Source organism: Rhamphochromis sp. 'chilingali', assembly GCF_963969265.1.
Source record: "Rhamphochromis sp. 'chilingali' genome assembly, chromosome: 18".
NCBI lineage: Eukaryota > Metazoa > Chordata > Actinopteri > Cichliformes > Cichlidae > Rhamphochromis > Rhamphochromis sp. 'chilingali'.
The window spans coordinates 4,822,586-4,841,979 of NC_137945.1; the positions used below are offsets into that span (position 1 = coordinate 4,822,586).

The 19,394-nt window shown below is 39.9% G+C and overlaps 1 protein-coding gene and 1 long non-coding RNA gene across 3 annotated transcripts; both read right to left on the reverse strand.

Moving 5' to 3' along the window:
• Window positions 1–1,654: 1,654 nt before the first annotated feature.
• Window positions 1,655–4,357, reverse strand: LOC308386405. Its single transcript, XR_013969790.1, has 4 exons — window positions 4,211–4,357; window positions 3,652–3,762; window positions 2,926–3,002; window positions 1,655–2,846 (listed from the first exon to the last, which is right to left on the reverse strand). It is a non-coding gene; the product is annotated as an uncharacterized lncRNA (long non-coding RNA).
• Window positions 4,358–11,093: 6,736 nt separating this feature from the next.
• LOC308386425 (uncharacterized protein) lies at window positions 11,094–18,162 on the reverse strand. 2 transcript variants are annotated; one of them, XM_080865940.1, is made up of 4 exons: window positions 17,874–18,162; window positions 16,992–17,097; window positions 14,307–14,903; window positions 11,094–12,012 (listed from the first exon to the last, which is right to left on the reverse strand). In XM_080865940.1, exons 2-4 carry the CDS (start codon window positions 17,007–17,009, stop codon window positions 11,326–11,328), a joined length of 1,302 nt encoding a protein of 433 aa, XP_080722066.1. In that variant the 5' UTR covers window positions 17,010–17,097; window positions 17,874–18,162; the 3' UTR covers window positions 11,094–11,325. The 2 variants fall into 2 exon arrangements, with proteins under 2 accessions (XP_080722066.1, XP_080722065.1); XM_080865939.1 differs by lacking the exon at window positions 17,874–18,162 and having other exon boundaries at window positions 16,992–17,332.
• Window positions 18,163–19,394: the final 1,232 nt, after the last annotated feature.

A 19,394-nucleotide genomic window follows, 5' to 3' on the forward strand; every position in this document is an offset into this window, starting at 1 on the left:
CAGCTTTGTCTTTGTACTTTGTTTCTGCTCCCCTCAAGTTGCCAAAAGATATTATTGCAGGTTTGGAATATTTACAGTTAAATACCTTCTGATTAACCAGATTCTGATGCATGAAGCCTCATGCATCAGAATCTTCTGATCTTCTAACACATCTGGAACGCAGCATCACTATTAGTGTCTTCCTCGTTGGTCTGTTCCTCTGCATGATGCTGTTTTGTGCTGTAAATTTGAAATGTAAGGATCTTTACTGACTGCAGCTGACAGCATGACAGCAGCTCGTTGCCATTAAACCGTCACGGACAAACGTGTGAACTTTATAAGCTGAACAGTTTTCTTTAAAGCCATTGTTGAAGCTAATCGTGTGTCTGTCTGTAAGATAGACCTGATACTTTAATGTTGTTGGAAATTGGACCTTAAGTGTGCTCTTTCTGTTTAGTCTTCCTCGCTACCTTCCTGTGTTTCTACCTCCTGGTCCAGCGCTTTCTCAGCTCCTCACCTTTTCAGCTTTTGTGATATCAGATTAAATCTAAATCAGAAGCTTAAAATATAAAAGGCTGAGCTCAAATCAATCAACTTAAACACAGAAATATATCTGAAATCTGACTGTTTGCTCGTGTTCTTTGAATCTCAGCTTTTCTCTCGTCTGCCTTTGTTTTTGCTGTATCTCTATAAAAATGCACTATTTGCACAGTTTGTTTCTTTGTGGCAGCCCCTTAAAGTGATCTGCACATCATGTGTTGCTTTTTGAAATGATGGATTAAATAAATGAGGTGTTAACAAGTCATTGAAAAGCATCTGATCGTGTTGTTCAGTGATTCCTTAGTTCAGTTCAACTCAGACTTATACTGAGACGCTCAGTAGCATCTTCTTTAGAGTTTTCTGTCAATCTACACAGAGGCACAAGCACTCACTGTGCTGGATCTATATGGGCTGTTCAGCACCTACGATGTTAAATATTAAAATGTTTTCATTATCAAAGTCTAATTCTTTAGGATTTAAACCCTTGTATGGAAATACATATTTTTTCATGATATCACAATTGTTCTTTTTTGTTGAATGAAATTCAAAATTTCTTTTTATTCATAAAAGATTAAAAAAAATTTCCTGTAATTAAAATGGAAAGTTTAAAGTTTGTGAAATAGGAACGTCCAGCTAAGAATCCACTGTAGAAAAATACATTTTAAATAAATTTTAAAAACACCTTTTATTTCTTAATAACATGGTATACATTTTTAAATTCTCATCATCTATTTCTCAAAGTTATAAAATGCACAAATGTCTTTAAAACTGACAAAAATGCTAAATTCATAACATGAAATGCTGAAATTAATGTGATTAATGTGAGTAGTTTTATGTCTTCATTTATTGGTAAATGTTTGGAAACTTGTTTAAATATTAATCATTTCATTCTGTTTCCCTGCCTTTCTTTTGTCACATGATGGAAGTGTTACTTAAAAAAAAAAAATCCTTTCTTTCAAACCAGGGGTCTGAAACTCCAGCTAGACGCCGGTTAGCTTAGCATTGCACAAAATTTGAAAGCACCAGGAAAACACACAAGTTCAGTTCAGTACAGGTTTATTTATACAGCACTAAATCACAACAGGACTTTCTACTGAAAGGTAATTTATCCTAAAGAAAATCACCCCTACTTGTGGCTCGTGTATGTGAAGGAATACAATGCAATCTGGCCCTTGAAGCTGCTTTTTTTGTTAGGGGGATTTGTTTGTTGTTCTTCTTTAAAAAGCAAAAAATGATTTAATATGAAGGCAAAATACAAGTTTACATTTGCAGTTTAAAATGAAAGAAACGGCGAAAAGAAAAAAGAAAAACACTACATTTTTGGATTTCTGGATGTTTTCTTATTTATTTGTACTACTTTAGCACTAAAGTGGCCAGCAGGGACCCACAGCTCATTTAAGATTGAGTCCCTGTTACAAACCAATGCTTTAGTTTCTTTTTACTCAAATCTACTGTGACACACACCAGTTTAAATGTTTTTATTTACATGACTACTTTTTAAAAATCTCCCGTCAAATGGAACAAAACTGTGATGCGCAATACAAACATCAGTTGAACTGAATCCACAACAAGAACAAACAAACTCTATGAAAGAAAAACGGCATATCAGTGAAATCGAGTGGAAACGTTCAGATGGCTACAATTTAAATTCCATAAGAAGCCCATAAACACTCACTCCTCTGTGACGCTGGGCTGATCATTGTCAAAAAACTCAGATGTGGATTACTCCAGATGTGAAAGTGAGCACTGACAAATTCTCCCTGTTTGATAAAACTCACAGCAATCACCTGAAGTATTAAAGAAATCTTCTTATGGAATTTGTTGACATGAAATGAAAAACACATAACAAACAAACATCCAACACTGCCTTATAAGGAAAGATGATGGAAATCAATCTGTTGGTAGGAAACCGTGACCCTGGTATCAAAGACTATCCACCATAAAGAGACACCTGCAGTACTTCACAGGTTTTTACATATTTTATGGAAATAAACCACAGAGGCTTTAAATAACTACAGGTCATCTGCATGTTGGTCCAGTTCTATCTTTGCATTCACAGTGTTAAATAAACCTTTAAGGCCCAATTCTTGGATGTGTTTCAAATGCACGTTTGACACTTGAGAATACAGATGTAGAAAAATACAATCTACACAATCAAAACTGAACAGCATCACCTCTGTTTTTGTTGGCATTTACGTCTTTTTCTAGTTACTTTTTACAGCAACTGTAACGGCAGTCTCGCTTTTCATGCCCCTCTGAGTTTGGCAGGAGATTTACAAGAATCGATCGAGCTTCTCAAGGATTTCATTCCTCATCTTAGGCATGACCTGTGAAATATATTTCCATTATGCATATATGATTAAAAAGACAACATGGTTTAATGTGATCAGGAGGAAGTAAACTTACGTGTCTTTTCAAAGGTTCAGGTTGGACTCTATAAATCGGGGGGAAAACATCTACTGTTTGTCCTCACACACGGAGTTCTGTAAAAAGAAGAAGTCATGCATTTATAAACAGTGCACTGAAACTGTTACACAACGCAGTTTGTCAATATGACGTTCCAGCTAGAAGCCGGTTAGCTTAGCCTTGCACAAAATCTGAAAACAACAGGGAAACACGTGAACTAAGCAAACAGTGAAGAAAGTTCAGTTCAGTACAGGTTTATTTATACAGCGCTAAATCACAACAGGACTTTCTACTAAAAGGTAATTTATCCTAAAGAAAATCACAGCAAGCACTTGGCGACAGCGGGGAAGGAAAAGCTGCCTTTTAACAGGAAGAAACCTCCAATAGAACCAGGCTCAGGGAGGAGCAGCCATCAGCACTGAGTTGTTGTATTAGTTAAGAGTGGTTGAGATTTGTATTTATATCTCTTTCTTTGTATTATGTTTTAGTCTCCCCACAGAGTCACACTGAATCTTGTCCTCAAACCCTTTTTAGGTCACGTCCTATTTTACTTTGACTTTGTGCCTGTTTGATCCTGGTGTTTGCTGGAGTTTGGTTGTTGTTTTGCTTCATGAACTTTGTACACTTGGAGTTACCTCTAATTTTAGACCAGCTAGCATTTTCTTAATAAAGGTATCAGAAAGCAAGACAAAGACAGGGAATTAAGGCACCTTTAATCATGCTTACTTCACATTTTCATTCTCCAATTTAGATCCGATCAGCTCCTGGTTGCAGTTGTGTTTCATCAGCAGAAACTTGGCTGTGGGAAACTTCGGTGCGTCCATCTGTAGCTCATCACTGAAAGACAGATTCACTCAGTCACTTTGGCTAAAAGAGAAAAATGTAGCCTGGCTGCAGTAAAAGTACAGAAGATCAATAAAGTCAGTCATTCGAGGGTTGAGGATTTAGCAGCTGCCCTCGGAGTGTGCTGAACTGAAACAAGTTTGTGTTTTATTACTTAGAAGTTATAAGCTATATTTAACAGTTTGCACCATGTTACTTCTTTGGGACATTTTCTACATACAGCTGGCATCAATCTATAGTCAGTTGCAGATAGTTTCAAATAGAAAGTCAAGAATATCGTGCACGGGCACTGTGACCACCAGCTCTTAATCATCCTTTACATTTAGTGCATTTATTCTCAAGACTGGTTGGTATTAAGTGATTTTACACATGTACGGATCCACGTTCGGAACAGCCAGCTTCTCGTGTCACTGTAACAGCTGAATGTTAAATGTTGTCTCACTCTGTATGTTTGTGGTAATAACTGAAGCACCGACTGATGGGACGCTTTGTGAATGTGGACCAGCTGGTCGCTCCAGTCTCTGCTATGTGCTTCTCTGCGATGTTTCCATCCTGGTATCCTTCACGGGGCGCCATTTTGACTGGTTCAAAGCACCTGAATGAGATCAGGAAGATAAACAACTGAGCAAAACTGTTCACTGTTAGAGAAAGTAGGCAGATGGTTTAGTCTGTAAGAATGTGGAACCACTTCAAACATTCATTACATCTTATGAGCTCCACGAATAATTATAGTTACAGCATAGCATCTAAGTATTTCTGAGATAAAGCTGCGTCCGTCGCATAGAAAGAGACAACCATTCATTCTCATCCATGTAGTTATTCATTTAAAAAAAAAAACATTTTGTTGGTTTATTAATAATATTTTTTATATGCATGCCCTTTCATTATTATTTAGAATCACCAATTAACCTAACCCCACTAAATGCATGTTTTTGGACACATGGGGAGAACATGCCATCTCCACACAGGAGGACCCAGCCAGTGGAGTCACACTCAGGACATTCCTGCTGTGAGACAACAGTGCTAACCACCACAGCACCGTGCTGCCTGCCGAAACAACAACTGTATTTTTTATCTTCTTTTTTCTTCTTCTATTTTTTGCATTTAACATATTAAATGTAAAAAATAGAAAAAAAAACAGAGGAGTAACTGAGTAAAGGCAGCTAAGTACTTCACACTGATAGCGTCACACTCACTGACTGCAATGATTCAGAGCAGGGGTGTTAAATATGGGCTGCGGAGGCCAGAACTGCTCTACGAGAGACTACAAGCAAACTAAACAAACAAACGAAAAAAACATTTAAAAAAAAGTCAACACACAAAATGTCCGTTTCATTTTACACAGATGAATGAAGAGCAGAGTTCTTTGGTCATGCATCAGGTAGAAACAAGTAGAAACTGTTTCATTTTCACTGACAGCACAATTAAGTTCCCACACCTGCTTTCACCCTGGACAACGTTTTCTTCAGACACAAAATTTAAACAGGTGGTCGGAAACATGACTGTCAGTAAACACGAGCCCATACAAAAGCAATTTTATATTCATTTGATATTTTTATATTTATACTTTTATATTTTCATCAGTTGCAAATTGTTATTTCTTAGATGCTCCATTTTTCTCCGTTACATTTATAATTAAAGCTGCAAGAGGCGTTATGAGGGCCCTCGCACCCCGGCGCATCGAGCCACACCCAACACCTACACCCATCACGTCTGATCTGATGTCACATTGATGGAATTCATGCATAGAACCACGAGCTAAAATTTCATCTTGTTCAATGATGATTATAGTCGTCCCACTAGGTGGCGCTCTAACTATTACTGAGAAATCGAGAAATCAGCCTGCGATGTCTGGGAGATACTGGGCATTGTGTTTTTGAGTGACAGCAGATTACTGCTCTTTGGCGAGTGATTGAAACTCCACGTGCCGCCATGACCACCCCGTTTCCCTAAACGTAAAAAGCGTCGCAATTTAATATCACAAAGGTCTTTAGAGTCCCTGCACCGGAGATCACGTCATTTTGATGAAATCCCTTGGAGGAGTTCGTCTAAGTATAAGGCCTGAAAAGAGGGGAAAATGTCGCGAAAATGACACTTTAATTTTAAAATGGCTGACTTCCTGTTGGATTTGGGATATTGCTCCAAGAGACTTTTTTTGTACATCTTGATATCTTCAATAAGCTTACCAGGTCTCAGACTCATAGATGAAACACAGAGCAGGGGCTGATGTTTTGAAATTTTGTAAGGGGCGCTGTGGAGCCATTTTCCAATATTCCATGAAAATGATCACATAACAAGGAAGACTTCATCACATTGGAGGTGTGCATCAAATTTCAAGAGCTTTTAAACTTTCCAAGCCCCTCTAAAGCTACTTCATCTTTCATCATGAACTGCGTTGCCACCAGGGTGCGTTGTTCAGTTTAAAGTCACAATTTTCTCACTGAAGCATCACGAGGAACTGATGTTAATATCCACCGCTTTTGAGGTGGACCTGATGAACCTGTAAAAATCAGTGCAACAAAATAAAAGACATGATATTTCCTGTTGCCACTAGGTGGCGTTCTGCGTATTCCTGACAATGGGCACATCAATCTGTTCAGGGCGGGTCTGACATCATGCCTGTAAAGTCTGGTACTGATCAGCCTGGATTTTATTGAGTTATACTAATTTGTTTTTCATGGCGTGACATCAAAGTTCGCCATGCTGCAGGGTTCACACCCTTTCACAAAAACTCACAGTTTTCATTGTAACCCAAGACCAACTCCTTAAGGCTTTCCTGGAAAAATTTGAGGCTGCAGATGTTACCCATCAATATACTGTACCCCAAAGTGTAAAACATGACACTTCCTGTTCCCAATAGGTGGCGCTCTACTTGATGTCAAATATGGCAGTTGAAATTTGTTCAGGGCTGGAGCCTTATCATATGTGTGCTCTTTGGTCCAGATCGCACAATGTATGAAAGAATGAGAGGCAATAAGATTTTGATGGCAAATCATCGAAATTCGCTGTGGCGCCACGATCACGCCGTATCCCAAAAACTCAAAAGCTCCGCAATTTAACATGGCCCAGGTGTGTAGTTGACACTGACCAAATATGAAGCTTATACGATCAAATCCCAAGGAGGAGTTCGCAAAAGTACGAGACGTGGAAATGGGAAAAACGGAGCCAAAATGTCACCTTCAATCCAACATGGCGGACTTCCTGTTGTGTTTGCGTCAGTGGTCCCACTGACTTTTTGTCCGTCACAGCATGATACACGTGTGTGCCAAAATACATTCATGTAGCTCAATCAATGTTTTCGTAGGGCTGCATTTAACAATGCATAGGTGGCGCTCCAGAGCCATTTTCCAATGCTCATATGTAAAACCATTAAAATACAAAATATTTCACCAGACCTGACATGTGTGCAAAATTCGCACTCTCACTGCTCGGGCCCTAATAAACTAAAAGATCACATTAAAAAGGTGCCAGTCCAGGTCTGGTTAGGACAAGTGTTAATCCAATTGGCCACGCCCCTAACTTCACTTTCCAGACAGAGAAGTAAAAAAAAAGAACAAAACAAAACAAATAATACTCTTAAAGCGAAGGCTGTCACGGAAACTCAAGCCTAAACTCTCACATAAATTCCATCCATCCCATTCGTGCTTCTTCTAGATAAGATCATTATTTTCCACCTCAGGTTATGTAAAGAATGTCGAGCTCGTGTCTGAAAGGTGCTGAACAATTAAGCGCAGCTTGCCTTTCTTTCCTCTGCTCTCATTTGAATTCCTCATGTTTGTCCAGCTTTAGAAATCAATAATGATTTTCCTATAGCCACAAGAATTTCTACTTTTTTCCCAGCATTTATATTTTCCAATCGCATTGCTGGAAAAAGTTGTCGTCACCATCTTTTGCACAGGTAACACGAACGCCTGGTTGTAGGTTTTTGTCTTTCACCGATACAAAACTCTCTTAGAAGCAACTTTATTCCTAAGTACAAATTTTGAGTGGATGTGCACCTGTGTAGGTTTTACTTTTAAAGAAATAAGAGAAGCGTGGGAGTGCACCACAGGTCACGAAAAGCTCGTTGAACTGCTGTAATTTAGTGTTCCCACTGAGCAGCAGACAAAACTGAGTTAGCTAGATTACAAAAGGAGCTGCACAGCAAAACTAAGGTAGGTCAGTAAAGCCATCTATGGAAAAGTGGTTCAGGGGTTGATATGCTCCTCTTGTAACCAGAATGTTGCTGGTTCGATCCCCAGCTGTGTTTGTCTTGGTTGTTGTGTCCTTGGGCAAGACATTTCACCTACTGCCCACTGGTGTTGGCCAGAGGGGCTGATGGTGTGATATGGCAGCCTCGCTTCTGTCAATTTGTCCTGTGGCAACTGTAACTTACCTCCACCAGTGTGTGAATGAATAGTGCAACTGTAAAGTGCTTTTAGGGTCTCGAAAAGTGCTATATAAATGCAATCCATTATTATTATTAAAAGAAACCTTGGAAAAGTTAAATTTGCTTCATTGTACTCTGGACTCTGAAAGTGGGATCAGGCTATAAAGAGCCAGAGATAAAGAGATTTGATCTTATTTAAGCAAAGAGGGCAGGTGCTGATCCACAATGCCCAACACAAATAACGGCAAAACAGACAAAGCAAAACTGTGGTTCACAAACTTCACCCATTTGTTGCACCACAGAAACTGATGCACATTAGTGCGTAAGATGTTAAAAGTCACAGATTTAGCTGGAAAACATGAGATTTGCTGAAATTATTACTTTCTTTCTTCCTCACACCATCCAGCTCACCCTCTGCTCCGACACAAAAACGGCACATACAACATGAGACACAACAGATCGGTCAGCATCGTCACACACAGAACAAGGTTTTTCAGCTTCCTCCCCGGCACTGTACGACTGATGGCAAAACAAAAAACACTGAACACTTAAAATAACACAACACTACCTCACTTCAAATGTACATTGGGATTAAGTCACTGACTGATGTTGCAGTATACTCACTGAAACAGATTTGTGTAAATGTGCAATGTTATGTTTGCAGTACTAAGAAGTGCATTACCATCCTCTCTGTACAGTGTTTTTGTATATAGTAAACATGATGATTGATCCATTAGTTGCTTTGTTTTTATCTTGTAAAAATGTAACTTGACCCGGAGAGCTCTGCGCAAATGGCAAATAAAAATCTTGAATCTCTGATCCTGTAATTTAACTATAGAACATTTTGATACTCCAAAGTCTGTTTCAGTAGGTTTGAACTTTGCCAGTTTCAAATTGTGTAACATAAACCATCTCATACATACTTATGAGCTCAGGCTTTTGGGCCTTTCTGGGATTTGAAGTGTGGCTGATGATAGAGTTTTAGTAAATCTGGCAATAAAACTAATAATAACAGTTTCATTCTTCTTTCAAAAATGGTTCCTGATAAAGAAGAGAATCACAGGAAGCAAACTTTACACAAACACACTGTGATACCGCTCTGACTGCACTATTGTCAGCACTTACCCTCAGTTGTAGTTTGGATTTCAGCTTCTCCTCCGACATCCCAAAGCCAAATCAGAAATGTCCTCAGTTTTCTGCTCTTTTCAACTGGTTCTTTGACACTTGAGATTTTTGATCATTTGCCAAGTTAACTTTGCCACTCCTATAGAACACCTGCACGAAGAGGAATTTCAATCTGGAAAATAGCCAAGTCGCCTCATTTGATAAACCTCACCCTGCGTCACTGAAAACAGGTATGCTGAGTTAGGTAACGAAGTTGTTTGCATCTAATCCTTCAGGCTCATAATAGTGGTGGAAAATGTTACAAATTCTGTTATTTGATATTTAAGCAGTGGAAAATTCATTGTGCACACCAAAATAAATCACAGTTATGATGCAAGCAACTCTATAATATAGTAAATTATTATAATAGATGGTAAGGTTATGGCATGGTACTGAGGGTGACCCAGTGTTTGTACTTATTTAGAAGTTACAAACTACATAAATTACTTACATTTACAATGTAATTTAATGTGTTTTTATAAGGTGCTGTCAATTTTTTTTTAGCTTCTTTGCCTCTGAAACACTTTTTAATGAGACGACCTTACAAAGATTTTAAAATGCAATTGAAGGCCCAATTTTCAGGATTTGAACCTCAAAACAAAACTGGTATGAACAACAAAATATCAATTTATGCTGTTAAGTAATGGAAAACTATAAAGAAATTATGTTCCTACATGCATATGTATACATGCATGTATGGAGTATACAAGCATTCAAATGTATGCATTAGAGATGGACCGATCCGATATTACGTATCGGTATCGGTCCGATACTGACCTAAATTACTGGATCGGATATCGGAGAAAAATAAAAAATGTAATCCGATCCATTAAATATCACGAAAGCACCTCACAAAACTTGCAACACGCCGTAACTCACCTCAGAACGTTAACACGTCGGAGCAGTATGCATCACGTGATAGAGCGGCTGTGGCATGCGGGACCTGTCGGTGGTCTGGATAGCATTTGGAGCTTCGCTAGCAACCCGGCATTTCATCTCCGACAAAGTTATCCCCGAGAGAAGTAAAGCAAGTGTGTAAGTTCATCTCTGAATGTTTGTAAAGCATTCCTGCGTTAAGCTTAACCCTATTAGTTAGGTTGCTTAATATTTACGCTAAGTGCTCTTTAAAATACCAGAATAGGGAGGATGGTGCAGGTTTAAGTTTATTAGATTGATCAGTATTGCTGAACTATGAAATATTTTTTTTTGCATACAGGTATAACAGAATAGCTTTAGTGTAGTTGTTGTTTTAAACTTGAGTATGAACTTATACAAAATGCAGCAAGATATTTAAAAAAACAGTTTTGTTGATTAAAAAACACTATATCGGATTCATATCGGTATCGGTAGATATCCAAATTTATGATATCGGTATCGGACATAAAAAAGTGGTATCGTGCCATCTCTAGTTTGAACCAAGACTTACAAGTTTAAGTACAATAATGGCAACATTTAACAATTTGACTGCAACAGTGTATAGCTGTTAAATCAGAGATTAAGTTACTGAAATTTTGTTTGCTCAGTGTGCTGGGTGTGTATGAGCATTACCTTTTTTCTTTGTTCTATAGTCTAAAACTAAATAAAAAAGTGATGATTTTAAAGATCTTATTTTAGGTCAGATTTTTAATAAGCTGCAGGAACCCTGTTCAGTGCGAGTAGAGAACAGCCAAGTCTCCTCTAATAAACCTCCATCTGTGCTAGTGAAAACAGTTCATCTGACTGTAAACCTGTTTCCATTTGTCAATTCAGTCTTCACTCTGAAATACAGGAAGTGAAATCACGGCTCAAACAGTTTATTTTAATTTTTTATTTTACCGTTCCAGAATTTCAGAGCACAGCCTGAACAAGAAAACATCTGCAGAACATGTTTTAAAACACATGCAATAAAAACTTGATAACATGACAACAGTTTTGTTCATCCAACTGCTGGAACAAAGCTAACCATTCGCCACGAACACTGACGCAGAACAGTGTAGAAAGCTTAAAATTTAAGTAGCAGAACATTTTCATTCAAAGTTACCTGATTAGATCTTTACAGGAGATTCCATCTGAACTCTGTGGAGCCTGATCTCAAGGGTTTTGAGTCTGACCCTGAAACCAGAGGATCTTTCTGTCTCTGCAGATTCATTGTGATCCAGTGATGGGAGTGATTTCAGCCCTGAGTGATCACGCTGATGTTTGCACAGAGCAGATAATGAAGTGAATGTTTTGGCACATTGGTAACAGTGAAACAGTTTATTAGTAACGTGGGATCGTTTGTGTTTGGAGTATGAACTGAGATTCCTGAAGCTCTTGTCACACTGGTCACAGCTGTAGTTTCCTTCCATGTGTGTACGTTCATGATAGTTACAAGCAGATGAACATGAGAAGCTTCTGTCACAGTGTCTGCACTTGTATGGTTTCTCTCCTGTGTGGACACGTTTGTGTATTTTAAGGCTACTGGCACTAATGAAGGATGACCCACACTGATCACAGAGGTGATTTTTAACCCCACTGTGAATCAGTTCATGTTGTTTTAAGTCACTTGGTTTGGGGAAGCCTCTCCCACATTCTTTGCAGTAGTTCAGTTTTTCTCCAGTGTGTCTACGTTGATGTAGTATTAGGCTTCGCTGAAGAATGAAAGTTCTCCCACAAAGGTCACAGAGGAAGTCTTTCCCACCACCACAGTGATGACAGGGTTGAGAACTGGATCCACCTGTGTCGCTCTGCTTCTAAACAAAGACACAAAGACAGTGTAAGTCAGTACGAAGCCACATCCTTGATGGATTGTTGGAGCACTACGGGCTACTGTAGTCAGGAGCCTTGCAGAGTGATACGTACAGTGCTTTAACATAATATTGCCATATGTTGTGTGTATAAGGACCCCAAAATGGCACCTGTTAAGAGACATGCTTATGAAACTGATTTCAAAGTCAAGGCTGTCAGCCACGCATTAGAACATGGGAATAGAGCAGCTGCAAGAGAATTCAACATTAATGAATCAATGGTACGGAAGTGGAGGAAGCAAGAAGAATGAGTTGAGTAAAGCTTGACTTATCTGACCGTTTTGTTTTGCTTAATGCACCTTATGGTCCAGAGAATACGGGACACTTCAGTTTTATGATACAAAGTTTTGTGGATATTATGCATGGTTATGCTGAGGATATGTCAGCCAATTTCCACTAGAAATGCCATTTGGTTAAAATGTTAGCAAGGAATTTGCATTTGCACTGTTAAATTTTTATATACAAAATAAATTCATGTCTTTTTTTTCACTAATAATGTTGTGGAGTTGTAAAGTATTTTGTCTCACGTCAATTATATCATCAGTTATGTTGCTATTAGAGATGGACCGATCCGATATTACGTATCGGTATCGGTCCAATACTGACCTAAATTACTGGATCGGATATCGGAGAAAAATAAAAAATGTAATCCGATCCATTAAATATCACGAAAGCACCTCACAAAACTTGCAACACACCGTAACTCACCTCAGAACGTTAGCACGTCGGAGCAGTATGCATCACGTGATAGAGCAGCTGTGGCATGTGGGACCTGTCGGTGGTCTGGATAGCATTTGGAGCTTCGCTAGCAACCCGGCATTTCATCTCCGACAAAGTTATCCCGAGAGAAGTAAAGCAAGTGTGTAAGTCCATCTCTGAATGTTTGTAAAGCATTCCTGCGTTAAGCTTAACAAGCGACTGCCTCTTCTTGCTGCTACTTCAATCATGAAACTGCTTAACGATCAGCTGATCGGCTTTTCTGTCACGAGTCCGTGTCTCTAGTTTGCTTTTGGCCCACTTTGCACCAGAAAGAGGAAACCAGCGGCTGAACAACAGCAGCACGTTTAAGCTTGATCAGCTGTTGTTAGAATTTATTTAATATTACTTTCTACACCAGGATCTTTTTCTACGTAGCTGACGCTGGTAACTGTGCAGGGGCGGATCTAGCAAAGTTTAGCCAGGGGGGCCGATAGGGCATGAACAGGGAAAAGGGGGCACAAAGACATACTTTTCTTTCTTATTCTCATTTAAAATGTCAAGCTTTTAATAAATAATTATCTGACACCCAAAGTTTTAATTTGATGCAAAATGAATAGAAGTCCATTACTGTATAGAGTAACTATTAAGTCTAATATATATACCCTAGTAAGCTATAGTACTTTTTCCTTTGGGAAGGTACAATCTGTGCAGTCTGCAATTTTGTTGAAGAAAGATGTTGAATCTATTTAATATTTCTTGAAAAATAATTGATTTCTGTGCATTTTTTTCACACTGCATCAAATTAAGGTTGATTACGTCGATTAAGCATCATGAGGTGGAGCGTGAGAGGTGGTTCCCTATTTTTTATTTATTTATTTTTGTTGTTGCTGGGAGTTGGAACCCTATTAGTTAGGTTGCTTAATATTTATGCTAAGTACTCTTTAAAATTCCAGAATAGGGAGGATGGTGCAGGTTTAAGTTTATTAGATTGATCAGTATTGCTGAACTATGAAATATTTTTTTTTTGCATACAGGTATAACAGAATAGCTTTAGTGTAGTTGTTGTTTTAAACTTGAGTATGAACTTATACAAAATGCAGCAAGATATTTAAAAAACAGTTTTGTTGATTAAAAAACACTATATCGGATTCATATCGGTATCGGCAGATATCCAAATTTATGATATCGGTATCGGACATAAAAAAGTGGTATCGTGCCATCTCTAGTTGCTATTGCAAATTTTCAAATATATATATATATATATATCGTGAAAAATATTTTTGGGCCATATTGTCCCGCCCTAATGCCACGATAAGGCACGAAACTACCTGAACATTAAATAACGCCATCATATCTATTTTCAGCACTTTTAGTTTTTCATGATCGTGTAAACAAAAATCATAACTGAAATGAAAATCTGAATAATCACTCAGAGCTGCTTTTCCATGCAGTAGAATTGCTAACATGCTAACACAGTTTAACGAGCAGAGTTGTTCCAAACAGTCAGGCTAAAATGACAAGACAACAATATAAATACATACCTCACAGTAACTGCACTTGGAGAGTCTCTTTCTGGTGTGGATCTGTTGGTGTCGTCTCAGGTAATGTATAGTTTTAAAAGTCTTCGCACACAGGTCACATTTATGAGGTCTCTCCTCAGTGTGGGTAAACATGTGGCCATGTAATTGTGTGTCTGTTATAAACTGTTTGCCACACTGATCACACCAGTACACATCATGTCTGGTGTGAATGCGTAGGTGTATGGTTCGGCTGAACGGCCGGCTGAAGGTTTTTCCACAAATCTCACAGCTGTATGCCTTAATTCCAGAGTGACTAACTAGATGCCGCTGTAAGCTGCTCTTGCGAGAAAAAGCTCTGCCACACTGATCACAGCTGTACGCTTTAACTCCACTGTGGATGAGTTGGTGATTTTTCAGGGAACGCTTCCAGGAAAAAGACTTTCCACACAACTCACAGCTGAACGGTTTCTCTCCAGTGTGGATGACCTGATGACGTTTTAGTGTAGACTTCTCAGTAAAATCCTTCCCACACTCGTCACAGGTGTATGTTTTCTCTCCCTTTCTTCTGTGAGGTTTGTCGGCCTCCTGAGAGCGCTGACTTCTCGCTCCATGTTGGTCCTGCAGTGACAGAGATACAAACAGAGGCAGTGAGTGAAATGCAGTCGTGGAACAAACTCAACCTTCAAACTCCCTCCATTAACACTAGTTTTAAACCTGTGGCACCAAACACCTTAAAGGCATCTTATCCCCACCTGCTGGTAGTTCTAACACATTACATCCAACCTGGTGTTAAAAATAATTAAGACCAGGTTGGATGACTGTTCAAACAGTAAAATCATGCCCATCCCTCCTACTTATACACAAATATTAATGCTAACATGCTAAAACACTTGTTTACAGGTCTATGCTTTTTTTTAATATTTCCCGTTCCTGATATTAGTTTGTTCAATGACAACAGATCCATTGTAATAGTTAACAGGTTCTTAGTCATTCAGGTCATCGTACTCTAAGGAGCTTGGAAGGCAAGCATGTTCAAGCTTGCTTGAAGACGTTTCATCTCTCATCCCAGAATCTTCTTCAGTGCTAGGGTCAAATGGTGGAGAGTCCCAGATTTTAAACTTAATGGGAGTTTCCCCCAAAAAGGGTCATGGACCCCTATTGATCCTCTACCTGATCACACCAGCCATGGTGTAAAAACAGGTGTGGGTCACAGTCAGCCAAGGTTTCAGGTGAATCTATTATGAAACTTAACTCCACCCTATCATGTGATTTCCTGAGGGTTTTTTGCCCCTGTCCAGTTTGGCACCGTAACAATAAGATTTATTGTCTGAAGGCCAAAGAAAATGTTTGGAAGGGGCTCGACTGAGCCACAGGTGCCAGGCACCACCAAGCAGCCACCAGGAGTGAGCCAGTACACAGCTGAGCGCCTAAACCGCCACACCTGGGGGGGGTCTGAGATGTTCCCAGAGAGGTGGAGTTAAGACCAGACTTGACATATAAGCATAGACAAACAGGCACAATCATGCATCCCCACCTTCATGCACACCCATAAAAATACTCAGCACTCGCCCAACGTGAAGACAAACACAAATATACACTGTGCACACACTAACACTCCCCCACTCTGTATCCCCAGGTCCAGGTGCCATCACCCACGGAGGGGCAATCTGCTCCCAGACCCAGGAGATGCTGCCCTGTGCTCTGGGGTGGAGACAAGCAGACCGTCCCCAGTCCTGCAGCAGCAGAGAGGCCCAGCATCCCAGACCCCGACTAGATGGGCGACTCCTCCTGGCCCCTCATGGTGAACAGAGAACAGGGGTGTGAAGACCCCATACCTCTCGCCACCCACTCATATGTAGTGTTTCTGTGTGCTGTTCATTAAAATCATGGGAGGGGCTGTGATTCTTTTCCCCACGCTGAGCCACTACAGCTGATTTTAGGGTTCCCACCTGCTCAATCCCACTTTAACCTCTTCCCTGCTCATGTTCCTGTTTAGAGGCAAAGTCACCCTCTACAGTGTAGGCAACAGAAAATACACATATGTTTTATTTTCCTTTATTTTCCACTTAACTGATTCAAACAGAGAACCTTTATTAGAAATAAATAGTTCTTATTTCATCTACTAATCTTATTTTATTATTACATTAATGTAGCACATGGTTCAGTTAGCTTTGGAGAAAAACAGGTGGTAAAAATGTTCTTCAAGGAGCTACTTTTACTTTCTTACTCTGATTACATTTCAGAGCCTGTACTTTTTCACTTTATCTTGAGTAAAGAAGTTAAATCAGTACTTCAACTTTTACTAATAAACTTATATGTGTTCTTTAGGCGAGAAGACATCACATATTTACAAAAGTGCTCAGATGTTTTCGAACACGTCTGTTACCCACCAGCTCGATAGCAGACGAGGATCATTTGAGCCCGGCAAGAACAGCGGACTCCCACAAACCATTTTCAGACCCCCGCAGGTTAAACATAATATATAAGTGTCTAGATTTATTTCATTGTTTTATTGTTCCTGAGTAAATCAGTTTGGCTGAGATTAAAGTTAAGCCTCATAACATATTATAGCACAGTTACATAATAGGGGACCTATTATGTAACTGCTATAATGGTAAAAACTCAGTAAAAATCGCATCAAGTACACTGGTGTTCCAATTGTACAAATCATACTTGAGATTTGAGAAAGGGCCATAGATTCCTCACCTTCTGTGTTGAGCTCATTGTTTCCTCTGTAGTGACTCAGCTGAGTCCAGATGGCTGAAAATGTTCCTCTGCTGCTCCGTCAGACTCTTCTCCTCCTGCTGATCAGCTGGGACACAAAACAGATCTTTGTTAGGCTCCACACTGCACTGAAGAGTCAAAGTGTCTCATATGTTCATCTGACAACACAAAGTACAAATTTCACTCTGATTGCTTGTAGAAATCTTGTGAGACGTGTTGTGCTGCAAAGTGAGGAAACTCTCTCACTCACTTATACTTCAGGAGGAACTTTGTGACATTGGCTCTAATATTCTAAGCAGCCCTTTACTATGACAGGGCCAGAAAGTCCTATTCTTCTACCAAATCACCAGGAGCTGCACATTAACCACCACAATATATTTTATTCTCTGTGCTTTCAAATATGAACACTGTTTACTTTCATCTGTTTCATTAGTTTTTGTTAACATCTTCCTGTGCATCACTTTACAGCAGCCACACTCATTAAAATGAGACTTTGTAGGAGTTCACTTCCTCTCATGTGTTCATCCACAGCAGCTGGACAATAAAGTTTATTGTGACCCTGATACTGCAGCGGATCGCTCTCATCCATTTCCTGTTATCACTTCAAATAGAAATGAGGCTGTAGAGGTTTGGTGCAGGCAGAAAAACAGCTGCAGGGACAATGAAAAGACTTTTCTGCTCCAACTTCTCCCAGCATGCAGTGCTAATGATTAGTTGGTGTTTTTCTCCAAACACTCTCTCACTCTTCCCTCAACGTGTTCACAATAAACTGTGAACAGACACCGAGGAGAGCAGCAGAAGACCTCATTCAGGAGCTAAACTCAACATGAACTGAACTCACAGTAAAGTTAGCTCGGTGCTTACCTTTAGATGAGCCCACAAACCGAGAGAAACTCCGCGATGAAGCTGCAACTCTTTCCAAACACAGGAAACAGATCAGGGAGCAGAGACCCACGTGGTTCACGCTGATCTCAGCTACGATCCAGGAGACAAGGGTGGGCAGATCGATGCAGATATCGATCCAAACGCTGGTTTAGTTTGTTTTATCATCCAAAATCAGGATTTTACTCGCTTAGGATGAAACGGTAACTCCGTCTGCATAAACTGTGTCCAGCATGTGATCCCGGAACAGACTTCTTCTTCTTTGTATTGGTTATTGGCGGTTGTCAAACACCAAAATGGTGCATTACCGCCACCAACTGGTGTGGAGTGAAACGTCGACACCAGAATCCTCCCTCAATGTATACTCTGTTTTAAAAACTGGAATAAGGCCTGACAACTTTCACTTCTTGAACCCTTTTGCAGTAAACTTACGTTTTGAACAGCGGGCGCGTCAACATTATCCCCCTATTCAGCTTCTCGGCGACTCAAAGGTTTGACAGTCACCAATAGTAGTGATCAAACCAGTATGTCCAAATCTTATTCCAGATATGACCACCTCCTCTCTCCTACTCCTTCCTGTGCTTCTCATTTCTCCTACCCTCCTTAAATTTTTATACAACCATCGTCCCCTCCTTTCTTCCTCCCACTGTTTTTGTCATGTTTCCTTTATTTCTTGCCTTATTATACTCATTATCTCTGTCTGACAGAAGTTAATAGCCAGTTCAGTTAACCCATGTTTTGTGGCTTTCTTCACAACTCTGTCGTTTCATTTCCTCTGACTCCATAGTGAGCTGGATCCATAAAAAGCCAACTATAAGTCCCATCATGTGTATTTCGTTAAATGTTTGCTGAACCTCTGTTAGTACATCTGCTCTACTTTCTGAGTGGCTACACTGTAAACTGGCCAATGAAGAGCTTCAGTCTGAACAAATGCCTGATTGTAACGGTCACATGTCTTCTACCCACTGAACAGCTGACAGTACTGGAAGCATTTCTCCAGTGTGTACTGACGGTCCACCATTGATCCTTTTCAGGGACCACAAATGCTACCCCGGTTTGACTGGCTGTATTCTTTGATGCCAGCCCCCAGGCCTCTGGTAGAGGATCTGAGCTTGAATGATGACCGTGGCTCAGGGGGTTGGGAAGCGTATCTGTAACCGGAAGGTTGCCGGTTCGATCCCTGGGCTCTCTGTCCTGGTCGTTGTGTCCTTGGGCAAGGCACTCTACCCTACTGGTGTTGGCCAGAGGGGCCGATGGCGCAATATGGCAACCTCGCTTCTGTCAGTCTGCCCCAGGGCAGCTGTGGCTACAACCGTAGCTTACCTCCACCAGTGTGTGAATGTGAGAGTGAATGAATAGTGGCATTGTAAAGCGCTTTGGATGCCTTGAAAAGCGCTATTTAAATCCATCCATTATTATTAAAAACCACCTGTACGGGCGAGAGGGGAATTTATCATCTTTCTGTCTGGTTGGGTTTTTTTTTTAGCATCTAGTTTTTTATTA